The sequence below is a fragment of the Calypte anna genome, chromosome 6 (genome assembly GCF_003957555.1).
Source record: "Calypte anna isolate BGI_N300 chromosome 6, bCalAnn1_v1.p, whole genome shotgun sequence".
Lineage (NCBI taxonomy): Eukaryota > Metazoa > Chordata > Aves > Apodiformes > Trochilidae > Calypte > Calypte anna.
Window position 1 is genome coordinate 28330236 of NC_044252.1, and position 19695 is coordinate 28349930.

General features: G+C 39.7%; 1 protein-coding gene across 1 annotated transcript in view; it reads right to left on the reverse strand.

Annotated features, from left to right (window-relative positions):
- Positions 1–19695, reverse strand: part of GFRA1 (GDNF family receptor alpha 1) — a 138596-nt gene that overhangs the window by 41473 nt on the left and 77428 nt on the right. The window contains exon 4 of the mRNA XM_008490116.2: positions 9845–10184. Coding sequence (XP_008488338.1) covers positions 9845–10184 — 340 coding nt within the window. The remainder of the gene's footprint in view (positions 1–9844; positions 10185–19695) is intronic.

The following is a 19695-nucleotide window of genomic DNA, read 5'->3' on the forward strand; positions in this document are numbered from 1 at the left end:
GAACACTGAAATGAGTTTCTCTCAGACAAGCAGATTCAAATGCTTTGCAACACTGGCAGAAACCATGACAGCATCTGGGACCCCAAATATCAGGTACTGATTGAAAGAATCTGGGTTTTATCCGATTTTTGCTTCTGTTTTGTTATTTTAAATGACTGGCAGCCTAAGCCCACACAAATATTTGATTCTGGATTCGATTTATCTCTAAAAATTGTGTTGTTTATCTGGAAGTAAAATACAGACACTGCCCAATCACATACAGGCAGCCTATTTGGCTTGTGGAATAACTGGATAGGGAAGCAAACACCAGAGACCACACAAGACTCATTCAGATGCCTCTCAGCATCACGAATGCTTGCTCAGAACATGAGGCATAAACACACCAGTCCACCAAATCCAGTTGCACCAGCTGAGCACCCACACTCAACCAAAACTGGTTGGCTGACAGTCTGTTCTCAATAGATCTGCCAGTACCTCTCTGATCCAGGCTTTTTGTTTACCAGGGGATTTCTAGACCCCAAGTACCCCAGACGATGCTGAGCTAACTCTCAGAAATTCAGTCATGCAAAATGAATAAAATGAATAAAATTTCCATCTATGCATATCTACATTTTAAAATTAGCACTACATCTATTCTATTTTTCTACTAGCAAAACAGCTGCTCTGAAGTAAACATACCCACATCCATGTGCTATTCTTTTATTGGATGCAAAGCAAAATAAAGTGGATTTCATACCATTTTGTGTTAGTGTCATCTGTGAGGGACTGGTTAAGATTTTGTTACACAATATCAGCTACATGAAATGAAAAGAACTAAAGAAAACACCCAAGTCATAGTTATTCCATGTTAGTTAAATCCTCAAAGTTACTCACGAACATGCACGAGAGTAATTTTAATTTAATATATTAGGTCTCCTTTGGGTTTAAGGAAAAATACTACCCTTGAATGGAATTCTACACAAGTATGATTTATTTGCAATTGGGTAATGTAAATACTTTTATACTACTGACATTCTGTGTAATAAAACCAATTCTGAAAAATATGGTGCAAGTCCTGAGCACAAGGTGTTGCAATAAGGAACTGGAACACTGACTCTCAGATGCAGTGACACAAAACAGAATTTTCTGCTTGCAAAAAAATTACCTCAGACCACTTTTGAGAGGCCTGTTTGAGAGAACATCTGGAAAGCATTCCACAGGAAATCAAACTTATATTAAATATGTTTTGTGGGGCTCTGTTTCCTTGTATTGACTTTAAGCATGCATAATGTGTTTCTGTCTTCTCAGCTGCAAAGAAAACACTTCTCTGAGAATCTCCAACAAAATGTTATGCTGAACTGTCAGTCTGTGACTTCTATCAGGGGATGCTGGTAAGATTTATATTTAGTCTGTCTGTCTCTGTACCAAAGCTCTCCAATAACTCCAACAAATCCACTTGCTGCTTTCTGAGTACTGTGAGTTTGTAGAGTCCCATTTTATTTCATTTCCTTTATGCTGTTTAATTTGTAGCTTCTAAATATAAATGACTGTCATGTTTAAAGATGCCCAAGCCTCAGAGTGTCTCTTGATAGCATGTTACTCAGGAAAGAACTAGCACATTATGGATAGAGTTGTTCTCACTTCATTAACAGGGCAGACAGGAGTGTCTTTGAATTACAGGCTGGAAACCTAAGAAAATCACTGTCACTCTCAACCAGCAAGCCAAAGAGATTAATGCTACTGCTGATCCCTGTGTGTGCCTCTGGATGCTTAGGTGTTTATTAACAACTGTATTGTGAGTACATGCTGAAAGGATGTGGTTCCAAGGACCTGAGAAATATGTCCATGAGGATAACATTCTCTGGAACCACTTGAATAAACTGTAATAGGATATTGCCAGCTCCAGCATGAAAGTGTTGGGGGGTCTGAAAGCAGAAAATAATCTCAGAAGTCCAATACAAGTTCTCTCTTTATCAAGAAAAGGTTCTGTTGGTAGATGCACTGGATCATCCTAAGGTTACAAAGGGATGCTTTTTGCATAGGAAAAACTCCCAGCATGGTGGTATTCCTGAAACTGGCTGAAGGAAAGGGAGAGGGTACACAGTGCTCTCAAGTAATGCTGTCTATAGGCAGTCAGCAGAGCTGAAACTCATCCTGAAGCCACTCTAAAAACTGTTCTGACTCCAGCAGTACAACAAACATAAAATCAGAACTGCAGCAGATAAAAGCAGATTAGAGCCTCTTTTATGGGAAAATAGAGCCTCTTTTTTTTTTTTTCCATGCACAAACCAGCCCCATCAAACAGCAAGTTGAAAAGTTCTGGCACTAACAAACCCATATAGCAAACAGGTTTTACTTCCTTTTGGAAGCTACATGGATATATATTACAAGAAGTACTAATTTGTAGCATAAAAATGGAAAAGAAAATTTTTAGCAGTTAAGGATGATGTAGCTGTCTTAAGAGGTTGAGGGTTTTTTGTTTGTTTCCAGTGCAAAAAAAAAAGCTGAACACAGCCACTGAGGCTGAGAGCTGACAGCCTGTGCTATATCCAGATGTTTACAGAAGTTGCTCTGTAAGTCACTGTCCACCCTGAAGAACATTTTGCAATGCTCATGATGGCCACTTACTGAGATGCATCTTCAGCATTTTCACAGTGCCTAATTAGAAGGGGAAGCATCATAGCTGAGAATAAAACCACTGAAATTTACACTTGAATTGTAACAAAAAGAAAGTGAACTGAACATTCAAGTGATGTGATCAGCTTTTAATTTAACAGAGGTCTTAGTCACATGTGCTTTGTAATAAAAAAGCCTGCTTTAATGGTTTCTAGAATGTGCTTGAACAAATATAGTGTAAGCACATACATGTGTTAGTCATCTACTAATAACCTTAGGCAGGGGTCACAGTCAGCTCTCACAGAAAATCTATATTCAACAGTAAACACACACCAGAAAAATATTTCTGTGTCACTTGTTTTAGAGCCAGCAGATAATCAAAGCATAGGAAAAAACCACCAGCTCTGCCAAGAAGTCTTTGCAGATATTGGTACATTTACATCTGGCTTCCACTTAACAGTAGTTACTCCATCAGTAGCATGGTAGTGCTTAAAGCATAATGAAAGCAATGCAATTTCTGTTCAGTAAACATTAGAATGTTCAAATTTGAAAATACGTATGTGGCTGCCACTTGCTCTGTTAGGAAAAAAAAAAAAAGTTTTATTTTTAGTTCCAGTGCTTATATTTTCTTGCAGCTATTCTAATAGATGAACTGCCACCAGAAATACTCTCTCGCTACGGCCTGATGTAGAATAATATAAATAACCTATACAAAGTCCAGCATAATGGAATGGTAAAATCAGCTGACATCCTTTTAATTAGCACTGCCTGAAGATTCACCTACACAGAGCAGGGATAGCCAAATTCATCCCTGGAATAAATCCACTGAAGTCACTGATGTCAGAAGCACACTGGGAATGGACCTGATAAAAGTAGCTCTGTTATTCACATTAAACACACAGCAACTTCTTGCCTGCAGCATTTATGTATTTGTGGTAAATGAGAAAACACTTTGTTTTATTAAAGGAAATGCTAATGTGTGATACATACATCCTTTCTTTGCTCCAGAAACAGCACATTAGCCGAATGTGGCTGGGTGTACATTAAAAGGGATCAAAACTCTTCACCAGATTTAAAAGATTACTGGGTGCAAACCAGTAGATGCTTAACTCCTGCTCTCTACAACAATCTCTTGACTAGCAATTCAAGAAATAAGCAGTAGCAATACTCTTACTGGAACCCCAGCCAACAAAGCAATTAAGTGCTTGCTCAACTGTAAGATCACAAGTAGCTCCAAATTTAGATATTTATAAAAGTTTAATGCCTTATTTAACTTTCCTGGATTTTAGTATTTTTGACTAAACATGGGTGAAATGGCTTCATTAACATGTGCAGTTTAATATTTCCTTCTTGACAAATGGACATATAAAAAAGGGGTCACATCTGCCTTGCTGTAACCACTTCCTGGCTCCTCTTTCTAGTCTGTACTTTTATTCTGTGTATTATACAGGCAATTTTCTCACTTAGAATAACCAAACAAAGATAAAACTACGATGGAGGGCCACATTTGTATAATACAAAGGCCCCTAACTTCATAAAACTAGTATTTGCTGGTGGCTGCAAGTACTCCAGCCCACTGAATCATCTTGGCCAAAAGCAGACTTGGCCTGGGAGGCCAGGTACCTAAATACATCCTATAGAGCTCGGGTAATTTGTCTCCAAGTTCATTTTTTGATTGTTGTGTGTTCACACACATACTTTATTCCCTCTTTTACTCTTTCAACCCCATAGATAGGTAACACTGAATATTCAGCACCAGTTTGTTTTTATCCTTAAAAGCACCCATAGAGGCTCAGCACACTCTCAGCCCCCCAAGGGGTGCTGCCAAATCTCCAGCATCCTAAACACCCATTGGCTGAACCAAAGAGCTCTGACAACGTTAAGGCCTGGCTTGTGTTTTCCAGATAACGGGCACAAAAAAGAATTTCACTCCCTGCTCCTGGAGACTGGGTTTCAGGAATCAGCAGAGGTTCTAGCTGACTGAAGTGATGCTGCCAGGAGAGCTGCAAGCTTGCCTGACAAGGGACCTCGGCGTAAAGATAGTTTCTAGTTACTGCTTCTTGGAGCATAAACCCCTGGTGTGTGAAGTTGGGGAAGCACAGAGATGTGAAAATTGGATGCAGGAATAATGCTGAGCCCTTTCTCTAATTATTATATCCTATCTTTCCTTGTGTCTTTGCTGCTTTTGGAGAAATGTCAATCACCCAGCATGCTTTTAATCTTCAGGACCCTCTTAAGCAGAACAAGGAGTATATAAATGAGGACTGGCCAAGCAGATCCTGGCACAGAAGACTGAGATCCATCTACACTTCAACAGGGACAAAGCAGCCTTGTTTTGCTGGGTGTTCTGATTTTTGGATTCCAGAGGGATTTATGGATGTGTTTTAAGGAGGAATTGCTTGATTCCTTCTGGGTTTCATTCACAGGAAAGAAATTTTAAATGGCCTTTGTTTATGAGGGGGAGGGAAGAGTGTGCAGTGTACTCTGCTAATGAAAGTCATCAATGAAAGACATCAATGTAATGAATCATGTAAGGGACTAGAAGGAAGAAAATACTATAGTATTGCAGCACTTTCTATCTTTACTTTGCCCTGACTTGATAGGTTTTTTTGCTTATTTTGCAGAGACTGCATTAACATTATTTTTTTCAGGCTAGCAATTCCCCACACACATACTCCACTGCACCATCCTGTTCTCTCTGCAGAGCACATTAACTCCTGTCCCCCCTCCTCCCAGCTATCATTTTTTAAATTTTCTGAACTGTGATCATTCCTCAATATTGATTCACTACAAATTAATACCTGGTTTTTTTCCACTTAAATAAATATTGTACCTCTAGCAACATATACATATATGCATATATATATATATACACACACATACACTTGCATACACATATAAAAACCATTCCTCAAATTCAGGTTGTGCTTATAGGTGTGAGGTGAGCTTGTGGACATGCTGGGCCAACAAGCAGCTTTACATTTTTTCCTCTCCCACTTTGCACTCTGCAGGCACAGATCCTTTCCTGGCAAAGCCCTGGTGTCACAGAGAGAGAGCCAGGAGGATGTGCAGGTACCCTGAGCTCAGGCTGACCCTATTACACTGCAAACCTCCCACCTCTAGCAGGGGCAGCCAGGCAGCACGGGAGGTTTTTTATCTGCTCCCTGGCTCAGTCTCCAAACATACAATATAGGCATTGCCTGCACGTCTCTAGAAATCAAGTGTCCCTGTGTTAATGTCCTTAGCAGAGTTACAAAAACTATGTTGTTGGCCTGGTTTTGCATACCCACAGCAAAACAATCATCTCAAGGAGCTGCCAGACAGCTCTGAGTGCCAAACTGATATAAATACCCTGGAGGGACGCGAGTCCAGCTCTGTTATGCAGAACTCTATAATGCTACTGTGTCCTTCATTAAAATATCCATTAAGTGTCCTTTTAACACATAAAGCCAGAGCCAGGCTGAGACTGAACATTGAGGCTTAGTAGCTGGCCAACTGAACCAGAACCAATCTAAGCTACAAGGCTCAGAAAGGGAGGTCAGCACCTGTGCTTCTCCCTCTTATTTGCTGAATTAGAGATGATCACTGGACTGTGGCAGGATCTGGAGGGAGGAAAAGAACAACACACAGAGGAGCAGGTGAGGAGGTTCTGAAAGTGGCTGTAACAGAGAGAGAGAATTCAAATGCAGCAGAGAGGTGGTGAAAGTCAGATAATAACGAGATCTGGACAGAGGAGATGAAAGGAAACCAAGAAAGGGGAAGAGGCATGACTAAAGAGCGAGATGGAAAGTGAGAAAAACGAAAGTCTAAGGAATAGAAAATTTGAGGAAAACCACTTATATCTTTCTTTTCCTCTTGCGTCTTCCCCTCCACATCCCCACAGTGCACTCCTCTCTGCTACTCATTAATGCTGTAAGTGAAGAAGGCTCCCTCCTACTACACGGTGCTGGGCTCCCCCTCTGCTATAGCAGGACAAAAAAGGCTGCCTGCACATTTATAACATCTCATCACAGACTTGCCTACATTGTTGAACCACCCACTCCTCTGGCAAATCTCATCCCTGAGGGTGTAGAGATTGCAGCCAGGAGTTGTACATTATACAGGGAACAGCCCAGAAGTCTTCCTCAGAGAAGCCACTTTTACAAACAGATAATGGAATAAAGCACTTGCAGATCTGCACCTGCAGTATAGAAAAGGAGAACAGATACAGTGCCTCCTTTTCCTTGATAAATTAGCATTAGAGATACTCAATATAATATAAATAGGATGATTAATTTCTTGGCAAGTTTTTCACATTTTCAGGAAACAGCAGCTAAGCTTTTGTTTTAGCTTTTACTGTGGATGAACTCTTAGCACTGATGGAAGAGTTTGCCTATTTTGACACAACCTGTAGATGCAAAGATCTTTCGTAGAGAATTGAATGGGTGCTTGTGACAAAACTAAGACTGGATAGGACAGGTGACCAGAAACTGGTCATGAAGTAAGAACACACAGATAAAAGAATATTTATAAAGGTCTAGCTCTCTGAATACACAGTACAGAAAATATCCTCACTGTATTTTCAGGGAGATGACCCATCTACTGCAACCCAATAGGATATTTCATCAATATCTTTCAGATACCCCATGAAGAACAGTTTTTTAAATATTATGCAGCAATTTTATATCTCCTTAGTAAATAGTTGTGACGTGCTTTTTACAGAACTGAAGTCGTAACATTAAGAATAATAATTTTTTAGCCCAAAAGAAACAATAGAAAAAAGTCCAAACACCTGTCTTCTGAAATTAGTTAGGAACTATTTTATGGCTACTTATCCTTAAAATGAGCCTCAGTGATTTGACCAACCATTTTGAATACAGTAATTCTAGAGAAAAAGAAACATGCTGTTACCAGATTCTTATTTCATTAAAAAATGCCTCATTTTCTGCTACTCTTCTTTTCAGATCTTTGTGGCATGTGACTGGATTGAAAGTGTTCTTTTAATAAATAATTTGCCTGTATAATTATCATTCTGGTCAGTGCCTTCTCAACATATCCTGGAGACAGAGGCAGTATGCAATTCAAAACAGAGATTATTAAAAAGACCAAGCTAACAACTCTCACTTTCCTTACTCAAAGAAAATAATAGTTGAAATACTATCAGATGTGATAGTGGGGAAAATGAAGCACACTGCCCTGCCTTTCCAACAGAATGGTATGTTTGAAATGTCAGTCACCTTGCTGAAGTTTCATTGGTGGATGAAGTGATGGGTACAGAACATTCCTTGGAGGTTTTAGGCTGCAATAGCTCTGTTGCAGATCCCTCTTTTCCATGACAGTAAAGGGGGAAGGTACTAACACTGGCAGTTTGTGAAGCCCTGGAGGAATCAACACCTAAGGGAGAGGACTCTCAGCAAAACTCAAGCTTGTTGTACCTCCAGGCATAGGATTTAAGTGCTGCACTGTCTGGCTCTGTCCCAGACCCTGTAGGCAGCTGCCCACCACCTCCCTTCACCAGTGCTGCCCCTTTCCCCCACACCCAAATCTCACTGAGCCTTGGAAGAGTCCAAACTTTTTTAACCTAGGTATTTAAAAGAAGCCACAGAAAAAAAAAACCTGTATGGAAATCCATTTTCACCCCAGTGCCAGCTGCACTGCAGGGCAACGGGAGCAGAGATTTTACCAAGCTTTCCTCTGCATTGCAATGGAGAAAGAATAACACAAGCCTCCTGAAGTCAAATTAAACAAAATGCCATTAAAAACTTAGCTGCTGAGACAACGTTAAATCAAAGCTGACCGAAGGAAAACACAGTCATGAGAAAAATAATGGCATGAATTTAATTAAGTAATTCCTGAACACTACAGCCTTAATAATAGGAAGAATTATCCCTATAAAATCCTCTCTCCCTTTTCATTGGCACTGTTAACACTGTGGGAGTTTGGCAGAAAACACAGTAAAGATACTGTAACTCTACTAACTAACAGGGCCTGTGTATAGCAAAGACAAAATATAAACAGAAAGACTAATGGCACAACATAGAAATGGAAAACAAGTGGTTCTGAGACTACATAAACTGCAGTAGCATCAGCTTTAAGGTGCTAAATGTAACTCACTGGACTGAAATGAGAACCCTGCTCTGGTTTAAATCTGCTCTAAAGGACTCTGGCTCCAGATTTCCCAATGGCCATCAAAGGAAGGGTGCTGCTTGCCTCAGGCACATCTGAGTGGCTGTGGCTAAACATGTAAGACTGGCAGTGGAGACCTAATAAAAAAAAAACAACTTCAAAGTAAATATTTTACCAGGCCTATGCAAGTGCTTAAGATTTATATCACATCTTCAGCGTCCCTGACATTTTACAATAGTGTTTATTTCCTTGCTCACTAATTTGCAGAAGTGGATAATCTACCAGGAGTTTACACATTGGAAATGAGTAAGATTCTGGGGCACAACTTCATAAACAGGACATTAACACAACAGCATTCTTGTATAAACACACACCATGCTAAGCAAGAATAAAGCATTTCCTAAGGGCAGAGGAGGTCCTGTATTCCACTGAAGTGTATGCTGGAGGCAAAAGGACCCAGTTTGTCCTGTGAGGCAGAGTTCTTGTTACCTCTCTGGGCTAAACATGTAGAGGGAAGAGGCTGGGAATTAGGTCAGTGAATCAGTGACCCTCCAGTTGTATCAGCCCAGCACTCTAGTTGGAAAGGGCAAGAAAACAATTCTGAGGCTAAAATAGCTCTGCAACAGCAGTGGGATCTAGACTACAAATGTAGAGTCCTTTTTTTTCCAATGAAGAAAAAGCCCATGAGTAGTCTGTACACTGTGACCATTCATAAATAAAGTCCAACACGTGGCTTTCTCTCACAGTTCTCACACAGGTACAGTTCTGCTCATGTATGCTCACACAGTTCCAATGAAAATAAACCCCATTATAATGAGAAATTCTATTTTCACCTAATGGTGTCAGTAATGGAACATAAAAGTCATTCGGAGACATCATTTCATAGAGACACCTCAGGAAGATGTTTCCAGCAAAAAGATGTAAAAATTAAACTGGGGCTTTAACAATTCCCCTGTAATGTGCAGGCGTGGCTGTGAACAGTTGTGTTGAAGGCACACACTGTAACCAGAAGCAGGCTTTTATTATTCTGCTTTTCCCCCTTACTCATCCTTTTCCCTAGTGGGTATTCCCACCCTTAGTCCTGGCAAGTACCAAGAAGTCCTCTCTGGTCCCCATTACTCACTCCCCTGCCGTGTGCTCTTACCTGCAGACGTAATTCTTCTTGCAAGTGGCTTGTAAATTCAGGCAGTTTGGTTTCTCCTTGTCCTCGTATGAACAGGCAGGAACAATGGTTTGCCTTCTCCTTTCTGTACAGGCCACGTCTCGGCAGGAGCAGAAGAGCATCCCGTAGCTGTGCCTTGGGGGAACTTTGTCAAAAAAGAGCCGGAGTGCCTTCCAACACTTCCTCTTGTTGCAGATCTCATTGGAGGTGCTGGTGGTGCAGGGGGTAATGTAAGCAGATCTGAACCTCTTACAGGTGTCGTTTAGGTTACAAGCTTTTGCTGCATCCAAGCAATTGTTCCCCTTCGAAACCACTGGCTCTGCTAGGGAAAAAAAAACAAACAACACAACAGTGGTAAGAAATGTGTCACATTTATATTGTATTTTGATGCCTGTGTTTATTTCGGTGGTAATGAGATCCTGATTGTAAACTTGTTTCACACACAAAACTTCCAGTGCCAGAAACTAAGGAACTGGCCTTACTGGTCACAGTTTCTTTTATTTTTTAGGGTAGTGGTTTAATGAGTGAACAAGACCACAGGCATGAAGTAAGGTCAGAATGCTGGTAACTAAATGATGACACCAAACAGGTTGTAACTACTACTTTGTAGCAGACATGAGGATGAATACTGGGTAAGACTTAGCCTCATTAAAAAGCCATTCAAATCACTGGTAAATTGGGACGTGTTTCACCCTTCACACAAGAACAGAGTGAGAAGGTGGGCTCCTAACTCTAGTTTTGTCCTCACATGCAGCATACCTGATGTTCAGGATCTACACCAGGTAACAAAACTGAAATGCAACTTGCATGCTCTGCAGGGTGTGAAAGCCACACTCCTGCTACTATAGATTTGGAGGTCTGAGAACAGCCCACTCAGACAGAAAAGGAAGCAGATGCAACCCCACAACTCTGAGCTCCCTAAGGCCACCCACAAGGCCTGTGAGCTCCTCAGTTAAAAACATTTTTATAAGATCTATAGGTGCCACCTGAACCCTGGCAGATTTATCAAACTGACAAGTTCTGAAAATGCTGACGTAGAATTAACAAGGGGCAGCCAAAGAAACCTTTTATAACAAGGAATATGTGTCTCAAGTACACATGCACACATTACAAGAAGTTACAGGAAAAATCAAGCTCAGAAGTTAAGACTACAATTACACATTTAATTTGGCAATACATTATCCAGATATTAAAGCCCCATCTATACTTTGCTTGACAATGAAGGCAACTGGCATTAGAATGCTGAATTCAGTTAAGAGCAATCATAATGTTGCTTTAGATATTAGGGATGGCAGTATCACAGGTCCAAGAAAATACATTCACTTCCCATTGCTACATAATTTGCAGACTGAACAAAACATTTTGCAAGTATCTCAAACTCTGCAATAACCTCTTTAAAAAGCTTTTTTTTCCAGATCTTAAACTTTTCCCCAAAAAACTCATTCCAAGGCCCTTCTACAACTCAGTGCCACTCTACTCCATTCTCCTTCTAACTCTGCTTCCCATTTACAGCACAGGACATCAACCTTTTCTCTTTTTCCACGTCAGGAAAAGCTGATGTAGCTTGCCTGACACGGTGCACTGAAGAACTGCATTTGTTTGAACTGATTGTGCCCAAGAAAGTTCTTGGATGGTAGAACATGCTTCACCTTACACAACTCTAACACTTACTACTATCCCATGTATATTCAGATTTTTCACTCCAGCAATATGCAGTAACTATATTCAGTGGGTTCATACATTTAACCTTTGTAAATTTAACATTCACACTCCCAGCCCTTGCCAATCCCAGTTTCTTGCACAGTAAACTGCAGATTTTTGCTTGCCTTCACGAATTAGCAAATTATAAACATGCAACACTTGAATATAAATTAACAGAACCAAGCATTTCTGATAACAGCCTACCACAGTTTAAGCAACAGTAGATGCAAAAGAGAGATCCAAAATACAAACCTCTCATAAAACTGCGTAACTATAACCCCAGCTATGAATTTCCAAAGTCTTTTTAATACAGAATATAGAATTATATGTTTAGTATAAATATAATTACTACATAATCTGTAAGGCATATAATTATGCAATATATGAATAGTACATGCTAATTACTATGTGATTGCAGAGTAATTACATGGTTATTTTTGCTTGGGAGTCAACTGCTGAATTCCACTCTTTAAAAGAAGATTCCATGGAAGAGATCTGAATGGGGCATTTCAATACAAACAGCCATCAGCATACTTTATGATATATTAAAAAGTATTCTTTAAAAGAAAACCCAAGATGTGTTAAAGCACTTCTTTGCTGATAAGTCATATACATACTTTCCAGTTGGGTCCAAAACGTGCTGATACAGAATCAAAAAACCCTCTGAATATGAACACCTCAAAAATCAAAAGGGACAGGCTAATCAATCTCTTGAAAAAATAGAGCACAAGCCAATTCACTGACCTCACAAAGATCAGGGAAAGTTATATGGAATGAAAGTTGAGTCAGGAATAGACTGTTCATAAACTATAGTTCTGCTCATTAATATCTTTCATACAATTTGTATCTACTCAAGACTCACATTCCACTACACGTCAATTCATGAATCAGAATGTCTGTGTTCTATTTGTATTTTATTTCTAAATCTACCCCTGGCTGTAACTTGCAACTTGCCTCTTCTATTTTGATATCAATGTCTCTAGCTATTGTTACTGACATATTTATTATCACATTATACAAATTATTTCTACCTTTTAAAGCCAAGACTAATACACAGCACCAAAGAGGCATGACTCAACTGCATTTGAATTAAACAAAACTGCCTGAACCAACTCTTCTCATTAAAACCATATTCTCCCTAGCTTTTAAATCATGTTTTAATGCAAAACTTACAATCCAGAACAAACTTTATGCTTTTTTTTTTTATTTTACTGTAAAAGTACATCATAATTATTAGTAAGTCCTGTGGTAACTACAAGTAGTTAAAAACACCAAGAGTGTTTCTGAGGATTACTTACACAGCAGTAACATAAGGTCAAAATTTCACCCAGCTTCTGTTCTGCAAAGCTTAAATTATTAAGACAGGCAGGAGTTTGGCTCTTACTGACTCACTGACTACGTTAAGAGCAAATGGATCTAATCCAGAGCTCCTTTTCCTGCCAGCATCCTTTGGGAAAGGTCTGTCTAAGGAGATTCTTTTCCAGTGTCCCCTCTCTTGGGGCACTTGGATATGGATTGAGAGAGGTCAGAGCAGCAGCCTGACACAACCTTCCTTCCCATCCTACCACTATTTCCCTAACAGAGCTTCCTCTATTCCAAGTCCCTTTTTTTCTTGGGCCCATTCTGCAAAACTCTGCTGAACCACACAGCTCTCCACTCCTGCCAAGCCACTGCAGACTCCAAGGTAAGAGATTTCCAGGCAGATGGCAAGTGATGCCTCAACTTGTGTGCCAGGCACTGGTCCCCAGCACCTGCAGGAACCCCAACAGATTTGGGAACCCCAGGGTGCTGCCTCCCAGCAGCTGCTTGGCTCCATGTGCTGCCCTGATGTGGCACAAAAAACACAGCCAGAGCCAGGAGCTGCTGCCTTGGGGGAAAAGCAGTAGCTCCCAGCATCTGTAGAGTTAGTATTCCTAAAAACATGCTCCTACCAAGCAGACTGCTGTATACCATGAGCAAAAACTCTAGGGCAGCAATAACTGGCTGACTGGTACTAACTCAGCTCTGTGTGGATCACCAGCTCTCCTACTGTACACGTAACACATGTATGTAAGGCCATTTTTTTTTTCTGATAAAAGTCTACTGATGAAAAAACAGGCCTTGTGTTCTAATATAAGGTGATATTCACTTTGATACTTGTCTCTCCTGAACCCAGCCCAACACTGTTGGTTGCAGGTGTAGCAGTGCTGGACTCAAGCTCCCATACTACAGCAGGAAGAACTCAGCCAATGCTCCATTCCTTTCTCCAGAGATATTTCTGAAGTTTTAATAGGTCTTCCTCTGCCCTGTGTCATCTTTTCTAGGCTTCACTCTCTTTCACAGTCTCCTCACCTTAATCTTTCATCTTCCCTGCATTTCCATTTCTATTTAATTTCTTCTCCTACTTAGCCTTTGGCTGTGTCCTCAACTCCTGTTAACCCCACTGTGCACAAGGAACTTCATATTTGTGCTCCCACTAGATCGAAGGAATGAAAAAACTATTACTTGTTTTCTAAGATTCTTAATAAACAACAAAATGGACATTGCTTTAAATTTTCCTACAGTACATGAAAAGCAATTTACTGAGGTTGCCACTAAGACTGCAAATACTGTTTGCAAGTAATTGGCATTAGTAGGTTTTGTATGGCTCATAGAGAAGGGAATGCTGTAAAAAGTGCAGTAAATATTAAAGTGATGGAAGGCAAAATGGCAAAGTTATGGAGATGACCACATGGGTATGGGCTTAGTCAGGTGCAGAATATGTCACATAGGAACCCAAACTGACCAGGATAAAGAGGAGAACCAGAATCTAATTTTAACAAATGTGCTTCTATGGGGTTCACCAAAGTAATTCTGCTTTGTAAGAAGAGCAGACTAAAAAAATGTAACAAGATGCATATTGTAATTAGAATAGATAGCAGCAGTAGACACACCAGGTGATAAGGATGTTGAGACTGATGACTGTGTAGAGAAGAGAACACCCAGCATCAAAAGCACCTAAACAAACCAAATTGAGCTTTTATGCTCCAGAGACAAAAGCTGGAATATTTTACACTCCTGGTCTGTCCTCCCCAGTGCTGGATATGCAGCTCTTTGATACAACAAATTCCACAGGTCCCTACTATTATTTGCTACATGTACCCATAAAGCCACCTGAACAGGTAAAAACTACCTCCTGTCCATGCCCTGCAGAGATCTAAAGGATTTACATTCTTTAGTGTGAACTAACAAGACATGATTTTGAAGTGTCCATTATTCCCCTGTCGTGTTCTGCAGATCTGCTATACCCAAAATCTTTCTTTGAAGCAGCCTGGCTTTTGTTTTTATGTGACTCCACTGATGAATCAACAATGGCAATCTAGGAGACTTTGGTTCAATGCTTTCCTTGACCTGGAGGCTCAGAACCACTGTTCTTATTTCCCAGAAGGGTTCTCAAACCATCTCAGTGTAGAGTGTTCTCAAGAAGGCAGATGGGAAATAGTGCATATAGCAAAGCACAAGAGAGCAGGATGCTTCAGCCCAAGGATGAGAGCTCTCCCTGGGAGGCAGACTGCTGGCTTCTGGCCTCCACCCAGGAAAAAAAGAGTTATTTCTCTTACAAGAGCAATGCCTGGAAACCAGGATTCCCTGCCTGAAGATAACTCCCTTATTGTAAATCTGCAGAGGCGTGATCCCCCTTGTGCTCTCTTCTTATCCTGTCTAAAAAACCCTTTTTATAGCACAGCTCCTCCCCTTCCTTCCATACAAACCCACTGCTTAATCCACGGGGTACCCTGCCAGGTTTGTGAAAACCCATGGAAAAAAGCACAGAGCACAAGCATCCCACTTCCTCAAAGACCATTAACCATGATGTCTTCTGCCAAGTGCCCTTTCCAAGAAGAGTGGCTCTCTGCTCCCAGGGTGGACAGATGCACCTGCCTGAGGCTGGGAATCTGGCTCCCTCAGGCCCAAAGTCTTCCAACAAATCTCAGTTTCTGTATTTCATATTGTACATCCAGACATTTATTGTGCAGGGGTTTTTCGGAGGTTTTGTTTGTTTTTTCCACATTATTCCCTGGGCACTTTATATGGATCCTGAGCATCTTGCTAAGGATTTCAGATACCACCTGGAGAAGTCTCCTGACTTTTAGATGAATAAATCTATCTCTTGGTCTACTCCTGTAAGTTTAATTCTGCTAAGAGGGCCACATGTCCTAGGTACTGCATTTTTTTTTGCTCAAGTTCACCACTGGATCTGGGCTCTAATTCTTAGCAGGACTCTTGACTCCATTTGTAGTTAAATCCTGATGCCTTTAGTTGAGCATTTTCTGGTGCATTTAATAGAAATTGCAGCTAAAGACTGCAAGAGAAAACTCCTATGCTGAGTATTTGCTGACGAAAAAGGGGAGAAATTATTTCTTAAGATTTCTTTTGGTACTTTCAGTCTTCCCTGGGGAGGAATTGCAAGAGACTGAGCAGAAAAAAAACAGGTGGCTGAGTCCTGTGGGTTGGCTGAGGGACATCTCCTTGAGTTACAATTTATGTAAAAAAAAAAAGCCTTGCAACCCCACAGCAAACTGATTTAATTTTTTTTTTTTCCACAAGAGCAGCGAGAGAGAGGAAATCCTACTTCTCAGTGTTAAAACATTGTGGTCTGCTACTGAAACTCCTTCTGTCTTCACTCACACAAATATCCTGATCTATCAGCTTTAATTTCTGCTACAAATCTACTGAAAGGTTACGCCGGGGTCCCTGATTTTCCACATGGCAGTTCTGCATTATATTCACACCAGCAGTTAAATCCATTTTATTCGCTAGAGTTATTCTGAATTTTCAGTAATCTACGTTCAAGAATTTGGGTTTTTAATGCTACTTTTACTTCTCCTCTTCAAGGTATCTCACAGAAGAGGCAGAAATCTATGAATAAAATCAGAGGTTGCTAAACAAAGACACTTCCAGTTGTTGCAAACTGATCCAGTCCCTGTTTCCTACATTTTTACACCAATGATTTCAGTTTTACCCTAAAGAGTTCCAGGGTGTAAAGGTCATTTTAACTTATCTGCACTGCACTAGCATTAGGGAAGGATTATGAACGACTGGGATTCCATACAGAATGTAGTTTTTCTGAGGCAGTGATCTCCTTCATTCCATGTACAATTCATGCTCTGTACTGAGCTGGTTTTGTAATGTGAAAGGCTATTGCCACGGTTTCAGATGAGTTATTCTAATTAATTTCCCCTTAAAATATTCAAAGTGGAAATGTGTTACTGCATATGCTCCCAAGATACACAGCTCAGTATTTTATCATAGCTAAATACTAAGTCAAGAAGTTGAGAAGGAACTACACACAAACCCCAGAATAAAAGTGTGAAAATATTCAAACCTACACAGTTGCCACGAGCAGTGATTTACTGCGTGCAAGTTCTCAAGACACAGTGAGGGACTGTTTACCCCAGTCATGCCAATTTACAAGGCAACTTTCAGCATTTCTTTTTATTACCGCAGAATTGAATTCACAACTTGTTTCCTCTTTTCCTCAGACTTGATTAATTACTGTGTTAACATAACTACTGTTCTCTTGCTTATAATGGGCTCCCTCTAAAGTGCTGCCCCAGCAAAATAAGCCAGGAGAAAGCTTCTAGCCCTTTGCTCTAGCATTGCAATCCCTTCTAATCTCACTATTTTTCAAATTTATGTTCCATTCCAATAAAGCTTGTCTGAATATTATAGCAAATCAGATAATACAAGGTTGCGACCCTTGTAATTGATCCTTCAAGGTTCTTTTTGCCTTTTTTCCAGTTGACGTGGTAAAAATTACATTTAGATGTGCTTGTTGACACTTGAGAATTCACTTTGTTGGTCATATACACTGCTTCAGAGAGATCACATTACATAATGATGTATTTCTAGTGCTTTATTTCTTCCAAACCTACAACCCCATTAAGCTGTAAGCAAACCTCCTGTGGGACTGTAGGACTACAAGTACCAAGGGGGCAATGTTCCCACTGTTCAGAGGGGGTGTAGGTGGAGGAAGTCTTATGTGAGGGTACAGGGTTAAACTAGCTACTATTTTCAAACATTTTCAAACCAATAAAAGCAGTTTAAATTAAAAAAAAATTACATTTCCATTTGTAAAAAACCTACAGATTTTAATGAACACAGTCCACGAATTCCAGCACTGGAACTCAGTTTTCTGTAGCAATGTTTCTGTATCATGTGACCACTGGAATAAAGTGATTAATTGGAGTGTCTCAGTAAATGCGATCATTACACTTTTAATTAACCTTTTCAACCTCTTGCACCTTTTACTTTTGTTATACATTAGCTTTTTTTTTTTTTTTTTGCAGTTTTCCCGTTATTATGCTTGACTAAGCCTGAAACAATGCAGAGTTGTGTTAGAAAGATAAGGAAAACAATTCAAACAACTTGTACTGTTCCTAATAAGAAAATACCACTGATCCTGTCATCATCAGGGTAGTTATAAATCAGGAGGAGGACAGACATTCTGAACTCTGTGGCTAGGTTCCCACCTAATTTTTGTTTTGGCAGCACACTGTTATTTAATGGCCCTGGCTACCAGGAAACTAGCTTTTGAAAATTGTCTCTCAACCTAGTTATAATTACTCCATATAAATCATACAATGATCAATTATAATAATCTTAGCTTCATCCATTATTTAAACTCAGCATTTGAATCTCTACACAGCAGGAGTGCAGGAAATTCCAGAGTCCTCGCTCTGCTCCCTTACAACTGCTTTATTTCTGAAGCCATGCCAGTGACAAAAAAGAAGGAGCCAGATATGCTCTTAGCTATGACATCAAAACCTGAAATAACCACAGATTTAGGACAATGAGAGGTTTTTGGCCCTGAACATGGTATTTTTTCCTAACCACACTGGCTCCCTGTTGTTTAACCTGAATTCAGCACAGGATTTTGCTTTCCTTACATTGGTGCATGAAAATCAGATGAGTTCAACAATTATATACACTGAGATCCTGTGTATTTTTCATATATAATCTGTATATTCTTGCTTTAAAATGGCTTAGATCTTTCTCATGGATATATATACAGACCAGACACATTTTTATACACATGCATATATATACATAAAATATTTCAATACTATTTGGCCACATGTCTCATTTCACAAGAAAGCTAGTTATATATTTACTAATAAGTGTGAGAAATAATCCAAGTATTTTTGTTTAACCTAGGGTTGATTGTAACATAGCTGAACAGTATCATGGGAACCATAAGTCTGATGGAACGAAATAAAACACTAAAAGGAAATAAAGACTCACAAAGGCTCAAGCAAGACACCCAAACGTTTTTCAGAAAAACTTTAAAACTGTAACCGGATTTGAAATTAATAACAAGGATTTTTAGAGCATTTTAATAAAATATATGTTTTTGACAATGCAAAATATTAAGCTGATTATTGTCTTTTGTAGCTTGTCCTATTTCAGTCTCAGCCATAATGTGTGCCATAAAATGCAAACATAAGGTCTGTTTTGAGGTTTACTATTTTGAAATTTTCTACACCTATTTTAGTGTTCTAACAAAATGCCAAGAATTGCTTTGTCAATAAAATTGTATTTTTCCATTTCACTTTTTTCACTTCATTAAACAATAAAGCTGGCAAACCATGGGATGTGAACATGTAAAAACTATTACATTTATCTTAAAAAAATAAAGTGGTGCTTTTTTGCACATATAGCTCCACACTTTTCTCAACATCAAAAGAAACAGTAATAGGTGAACCAAAGGGAAAGAGGTCAGAGGTGGAAAGGTGAATGAATGCTGCCTGGCACAACAGGAAAAGGGCTGAGAAAGCCCTCAGCTTAGACTCAAAGTGTACACAAAAAGGGGCACCAGGAAAAAATATATAAATCAATATATCCAAATTTAGGCACCACATGGTCCATGAACAAAGCACAATGAGAAGCTCAGCAAATGATGCATAAGTAAAAATTAATTCATAGGATTTTCAGTTGTTTTTTTTAAGTAGGAGGCAAATGTGACACACTGCCACCCTTTTCAGGAGATATAAAACTTCTTTCTCCAAAGTCTAAGTGGGAACTCCATTTAGCTTGTTGGATGAATTGGAGGAATCAAGGAACTTCTCTGTGCTCCTCAGCACAGAGATTTAGAGCTTTGGTCTGCACAAAGCTCT